Raw genomic sequence first — 7,359 nt, 5'->3', positions numbered from 1 at the left:
AAAGTTACTAAAAACCTACCAGCTGTTGATGCTTGCCTATAGTTATCTTTATCTTAACTTCACTGGCTAAAATGAGGAGCCTTAACCTTCAACTGAATTCCACCCTGTGTCTCAGGGATTGCCAAACCAGAGTTTGACAGGTCCTTTAGAGGACTACAGCACTAGGCCAAAATATGTTAAGATTTGGCTTTCTGCCTTTTTTTCTCAAGACAGAGTTGTTTCCTACCACAAGGTTATAGAGCAGTTGTGGCACAAGCACACCTTTGCTGTCGCTAGCAGACACACTCCGGGCTAAACCGGGTTTCACAGCTGAAGCAGCTGAATGTCTCCACAATTGTACTTATGACCAATTGGCACAATCCTGCTACACACATGACTTAACACACACGAGACTGCCACCCAAAGGCTCTTATTTCTTGAGGGTATTGCCATAGAGTACCTAACACAAACAGGGTCACAGGCTGATTTTGTGAGGCTGAAGTGTTGCACGACCCAATGAAATACTCTTTTAGTTTTTCAGACCCAAATGTGAGCTCCTGAATCATGCGTGTAATTATTCCTCACCACCACCACTATATTCCAAGGCACACAAACCTTAGTTACATCATCCTATCTCCCAGGCTAACTTACTCTGAAAAAAACCTCCTTTCTAATATGTACTCCACAAATTATTCATCCTTCCCTGTAGCAAGGCACTGCATGACTTTTAAGGCAGCGATTAGGATGAGGTACATGAACACAAGAAATCATCTTTTGCTTTTAGGAGTCTGCAGACCCTTTTTTCTTTCCATTGCTTTTAGCTGTTAAGGGCTGGTAGTTTAAGAAAGGCAACTTTAGGAAAAAATATTTTGAATCACATAAAGTTTATTTTCTTTGTAAAGTTATATTACAGTATGTACAGTTTCTATTTACATACACACCTTTCTAAGAAATGAAGCACCAAATGATACAGTTAGTATTTTAGAGGAATTTACAGATATATTATTTTTGCATCCAAATAGTTATATCTACAGACACACATGGATTAGAATCAAATTCTTACACAACACTGACTTCAGCTGGTTTTGGATTAGACTGCTAGTGAAGTTACCAAAGAGAAATTTAATTGCTGTCAGCTATCAGCCTGCTGTTCTTCAGGATAAGAGATCTTACCCTATGTCATTTCCAGGGCTACGTGCCATATTAATCCTCAGAGTCAGAGGTATTGACAGAAGGTACTTTATAAGCCACAAGAACGTAACACTTCTATCAGTAAGAATTTTACTGTCATCAAAAAACAGAGTTTCATTAAAAAGAAGAAAAGAACACTGCTGGAGTGTTTATATGCAGTAAGGAAAGTGAAGTTAAGAGCCTGGAAGCTTATGTGATGCAGTATGATGTATTCCCCAAGGAATACATTTACTCTCAAGAAACCCAGTCTTACACCCACTGAAACTTGCTGCATGATCCCCTTAACTCAAGGGGAAAGTCTAGCTGTTGGCTTTGTCATCTTTATGCCACCATCAAGAAAAAAAGAGGGCTCTGTCCAAGGTACAAAATTTCCTTCAAGTGAATAAAAGACATTTGGAGGGGGTAAATGGAAAATGAGGTATTTAATAAACTATGGGGGGAAGAAAAGCACCTAGTTTGAAAGACCATTCTGAAAAATATTTTAGAAGTTTCATATATGCAATCGTTACATTCACCTGATTGTGGGTCAAGTTTTGCATAAACTGCTAATACTTTCTGCACTATCTAATTCATGCTTTTCATAATTTTGCTTCACTAGACGTAGGGTCTAACGGCTGGAAGAAAACCACGTTACTCTGAGGACAGTTGCTGTGGCAGACACAGGTGTTGATCAGCATCATCGGCTTTTTCAGGGCTTTGCCCTGGGGGCAGCGGAAGTGGACCTGGATGGTTTTGGTGCCGTGCGGGGTGCAGCAGCGGCCGTCGCTGCAGAGCCCGCAGTACCGCGGCCGGTACGCCTGCACGCTCGTGCAGTTCTTGTACTCGTAGCGAACGGCTCTCGCCGACTTCTTCGTTCGGACACACTTCTTCCCTTTCTAAGAGAAAGACGAAGGGACAACAGATGTATCATTGCATAGGACGGACAGCATTTAACAACTGACATGCAAAGATACAGGCCGACTCTGAAAATTTAAATTTGTTGTCTTAAGTCATTAAACAGCAAAATGATTCTAAAACCGCTTCAGTAGTTACCTACAGGTGACACCTGCAAGATCTGCTCTTCGACACCAGCATTTTACTGGACCAGTAATGAAAGACAAATAATTAAAATCCACTCTTGTCATCTGAGAAAAGCTAGTCTACATTCATTAAAAAACTATACTCTACTGAAGAACTTCTCAGGCTAGTGTAGTTCCATCAGAGAATCAGCAATTCAGATGAGCAAGTTACAGGACTAGGTTCAGGGGGAAAAATGGGGATTAAATGAACTGCAAAAGTCGTCACCCATTCTTGTGACTCAAGGCACAACCAGCTCTAGATATGTTATTTTTAACAAAGGATTGACTAACTGGTCCTTGGAAGTCTTCAATGACAGAGACTCCACATCTGCCCCAGACAATCCTGAGAGTTCACTATTCTTACTGCCTAGTACATTTTCACTCATGTCTTGATTTTATGCAGTCTAAACTGTCCATTTCTTGTTATATCCTTCATCTACTCAAGACAGGCTGCAATATCTGAATACAGTTATGAGAACACATCTCTCTTTCCTTGCATTCAGAAGAAGTTCAGTTCAATCTGTTTTCTAGACCTCTGATCATTCTTGTTAATATCCTCAACTCCTCCCACGTTTCATCTCCTTTACAAAACACGGTATTTAAAACTGCAGAGGCTGTTCAGCAAAGGCCTTAGAAATGCTTTCTAACACTCAGAACATTACATAAATTGATGGGCCGCTTGCCAAGCCACATGTTATTCTCCCTGATAGAAACACACTTGCATAATGTAGAAGTATAAACGTTTTCTCTCTTATATACTTTTTTTTTTTTTTTTTTTTTTTTTTTTTTTTTTTACATCAGAATGTCAGTATTGGGTCTGCTTTGGGAAAAAAAAATCATAAGGATTAAGATAATGTTTAATTTGTCAAGCAGACATTTCACATATTTCTCTGCTGTTCCAGATGCTCAACAGATTAGAAATCCAATATCTCCATTATGTATCACTGAAGCAACTCTGATGTACAGGCACAGGTAGTACAGTTGCCTTTGTGAGAGAAGTTAGACTGTGTGAACTGTCAAGGTGCACATTCAATACATGTGATCTGTTTGGGGTGACTCAAATTATCATAGAATCATAGACCATTTTGGATTGGAAAAGACCATTAAAGGTTTTCCCATCCAACCCCCCTGCAAGGAGCAGGGACATCTTCCACTAGATCAGATTGTTGAGAGCACTGCCCAATATGGCCTTGAACATTTTTGGGAATGCGGCACCAACCACCTCCCTGGGCAACCTGTTTGAGTGCCTCACCACCCTCATGGTACAAAATTTCTTCTTTATATCTAGTCTGAATCTACCTGTTTTAGTTCAAAACCATTAGCCCTTGTTCTGCCATAACAGGCCCTACTAGAAGTCTGTTCCCACCTTTCTCATAGGCCTCCTTTAAGTGCTGCAAGGGGCTGTAGGGTCTCCCCAAAGCCTCCTCTCCAACTTAAACAAGTCCAACTCTCTCAGCTTTACGACATGGGTAAAGTCCTTGGTGGCCCTCCTCTGGATTAACTCCAGTCAGTCCATGTCTTCCTGAGGGCCCCAGAGCTGGACACAGTGCTCTAGGGGTGTCACCAGAGTGGAGCAGAGGGGCAGAATCACCTCCCTTGACCCACTGGAGGTGCAGCACAAAGATACTGAGCAAACACAGCAAGTCCAATACTTTACCAAAACCACTCAGCATGCTGCACTTGTGCTAAAAGGTGTATTTATGTACAGCTGCATCTGGACCATTGTAGAGCCTAATATTGCAACCCTGGAATTAGAACCTTTGGAATTGCAACCTTGCCTCATTCTCTGCAGCATACCTTATCAGATGATTCTTCATTTTCACAAGGTCTTATCATGCAAAGCCGTGTCTGCTTCACCATCTCACACTGTTGATTCCTGTTGGTAACACGGGTGGAAAAGCCCATTCCACAGCTCGTGGAACAAGCACTCCATTCTGTTGTCTGCTCAATACAATTGGCACTTGAATCTGACACAATCCCGAGTGTGGCCTCTTGCCTGTAGGCTGGAGACAAAACCCCACAGAGTTTTAATACAAGAAAAACTCACATGAAACCTCACTATCTAATTGAGCTCTGTCATATCTGGGAAGGAACATGTGAGACAAAACAAGGTTCAAAATCAATGCTTTTCACAGGATTTAGAAATTTTAAAAGCTGTCTTTTTAGGAATCCTGAGTAGCAACTTCCTATATCTAAAAAAAAAAGCCCCAAACCAGAAAGGTGCATATCAGTGTAATCAGCAAAGAATTTAGATTCTGTTCACTCAAGTCCACAGCTGGAAGAATTACTGCCAACTTTTAAACCAGTTTAGAACCCTAACAAATTTTTATTCTTCATTCTTTCTAATGGAAATATGTCACAAATCTGTTCTGAAGCCATGTCATAAAAATATTTGTATTAGGTATGACTTGAGGGAGGCTGATTTTTTTATCTAAACTAATAAACAGCATGTAACGAAAGTCCTTTTGCTACTTAGAGTCATAAAGTCACTTCATCTTGTCAATTATTGACAGCCTACAGCAAGGGTGATGGTGAGGAGGGAGAGGGAAGCTATTTCCAGGAGCTATCACAGGTACTTAAAGCCATGGTCAGTCTGACCACCATCCTGCCCTCCTGGCACTGTGCAAATATTGCTGAATAGTTTGGCTCACTGATCAGCACAGGAGCAAAGAGGAGCAGACAATACAAGTGAACCCTCAGTCACAGCTCTTGCTGTTAAGCTCCTCTACAACAGCCTTCCTGCCTTTTGAATGGCAAAGATCCAAAAAAGGTGACCTCCCAAGAGGGATGGCCATTGCTGAAATAATGCAGACAATTCATCTGTAGGCATCTTAGGGATTAGCCTGTCACCATCAGACAAATCAAAGAAAAGGTAATAGAAAAGTGTCAAACTTTTTGTTTATACCTTATGTGCCTTACAACTAACACTTCACAGCACACTGAAAAGCTACTTGAGTCTTTCTTCCTCAATCCTTTCCCACTTGTTTTTAAAATGGATTAGCTGAGTTTTGGCATAACTAACTGCCCCAGATCACAAAGAGCAGTGACTGGAAGAGAATGCAGTGCCCTCCACTCTCAGAAGAAAGTTATGAAAATTCATGTTGAACTAAGAGTATAATTTAAAAGGGATGGAGACATAATTCAGTAGAAAAAGTGAAAATAGGGAAAAACTGAAAAAGGGGAAAATACTATCTAGCTTTTTAAAAGGCCTGAGTTCTGCACTTTGGAATGGATTGGGTTTTCTTACAAATCCATTCACTGTGTTTATAACCACTGCCTCTACAAGTACTCTGTAATGTTTTTAATGCCATCAATAAACATGAGCACTCTATCACAGACAGGCTGGAATTCACTGGCATTTTAGCTACCACGCTGATCACTTGTAAGAGCTGCAGAATTCAGTGGGGAGAAAGTCTCTTGTAGACTAAACCATCATAGTCTACATGTTATAAATTGTAACAGTATAAGTTGTAACATATTCTTGCAGAGCAACTAGCACGACTGCAGCTTTTTTTTTTTTTTTTTTTTTTTTTTTTTTTTTTTTTTTTTTCCTTGGTATGGGAATGTTTGGAGTACTAGGACCTTGTCTTTGCTTTCTTCTGGTCACAGAACTAATGTGTACCAGATAAACAGAAATTTTAAAATTGGCAACTACATTAATTAACTTTTAAAACTGCCATGCATATTCATCCTCTGAATCTTTCTTTTACCTGATGAGCTCTGCCTTTATTCATAACCACTGGTATACTGATCACTCATGTCAGAAAATGTCAGAAAAAAGCCCGACCATACAAGCAACGTGCCTTAGACCTGGCAATCCTGTGGATAGTTTCACCATGATATCACCTCCTGCTCACAATGACTACAATAACTAATTTTAATTTCCTCACCAGCCATGGCAAAACCTCCCAAAATCACTTCATCATCAGGGTCGCAGACCCACTTCTCACAGCACTCTCCAGGGACTTCGACTTTTCTAGGGAAGGGGCAGTCGGGGCCGGGGAGCAGCAGGTCCAGGTTGCAGCGGGGCAGGCAGCCGATCTGGCCGTCGCGGCAGGTGCACTGGTACTTGCAGCTGGGCTGGAAGCTCTCCCCGTTGCGATAAATCATCCCATCAAACACGCAGTTGTCCCCCTCCAGCACTGGTGGGAAAAGGGGAGGCATTTCGCAGAGGCAGAGGGCGCTCGGGCAGTCCCCGGCCCTCGCAGCCCCCGGCGGCCGCACCGGCACCTCCCGCAGCATCGGGGGCAGCGCCGGGGCTGCTGAGGATCGGCCGCTTCGCCGGAGGGCGGGCGGGAGAACCGCGGGGCAGCGGCACCCGCGGCGGGCCCGGCCCGGGGAGGGTCTCCTGGCCGCCCCCCGAGGCCGCCGCACCCGGGGCCGTCCCGCCGCCGCCACCTACCCATGCAGATGCCGGCTGCCGCGCCGTCCTCGGGGCCGCGGTCGCAGTAGAGGCCGCTGCTCTCGTCGCAGGGCAGCAGCGCGGAGCAGCGCTCGCCGCGCTGCCGGGCGCACACCAGGCAGCAGGAGCAGCCGTCCAGCACGGCGGGCACGCCCGGGGCGCAGCGCGGCGGCTCGGCCGGGCAGCGCCCGCCGCACGAACGGGGACACGCCGGCTCCCGGCCGCTCACCTGCGGGGACAGAGCGGCCCCGGGGGCCGGGTCACGGGGCCGGACCGGCCGCCGGTTCCCCCCGGCCGCCGGCCCCGCCGGGCGCCCCGCACTTGCCTCGCACGGCCGGAGCAGCAGCAGCAGCAGCAGCAGCAGCGGGGCGGGCAGCTCCTGCCCGCCGCCCGTCGCCATGGTCCCGGCCGCCGCCTGCCCGCCGCCCGCCCGGCTCTGCCGGCAGAGCCATTGCAGCCGCTTTTATAGAGGCCGTCGGGGACCCCCCTCCGCCGCCACCCCCGCACGGCGGGCACCGCGGGCCGGAGGCGGGGAGCTGGAGCCCGGCCGAGCCCTCCTCTCCCCCCGCTCCCTCCGCCACCTGCCCCGGCGGCGCCGAGCCGCTGCCCTGCCCTGCCCGGCGCCGGGCGCGACCCCTCTGCCGGGGGCGGTGCACGGAGCGGGGACCGGAGCCCGGGGGCAGAGCCGGCCCCTGCCCGCGGGTAGGGCTGGCCCAGTGCTACCCTCGA

The 7,359-nt window shown here is 46.5% G+C and overlaps 1 protein-coding gene across 1 annotated transcript; it reads right to left on the bottom strand.

Annotated features, from left to right (window-relative positions):
* Positions 1-844: 844 nt before the first annotated feature.
* Positions 845-7,049, bottom strand: CCN3 (cellular communication network factor 3). The gene is made up of 5 exons (XM_041470767.1): positions 6,956-7,049; positions 6,631-6,859; positions 6,119-6,370; positions 4,026-4,231; positions 845-2,045 (listed from the first exon to the last, which is right to left on the bottom strand). Exons 1-5 carry the CDS (start codon positions 7,028-7,030, stop codon positions 1,749-1,751), a joined length of 1,059 nt encoding a protein of 352 aa, XP_041326701.1. The 5' UTR covers positions 7,031-7,049; the 3' UTR covers positions 845-1,748.
* Between the last annotated feature and the right edge of the window lie 310 nt (positions 7,050-7,359).

Source organism: Pyrgilauda ruficollis, unplaced genomic scaffold, assembly GCF_017590135.1.
Source record: "Pyrgilauda ruficollis isolate IOZ18807 unplaced genomic scaffold, ASM1759013v1 scaffold25, whole genome shotgun sequence".
NCBI lineage: Eukaryota > Metazoa > Chordata > Aves > Passeriformes > Passeridae > Pyrgilauda > Pyrgilauda ruficollis.
This window is presented reverse-complemented; position numbering and strand designations above follow the sequence as displayed.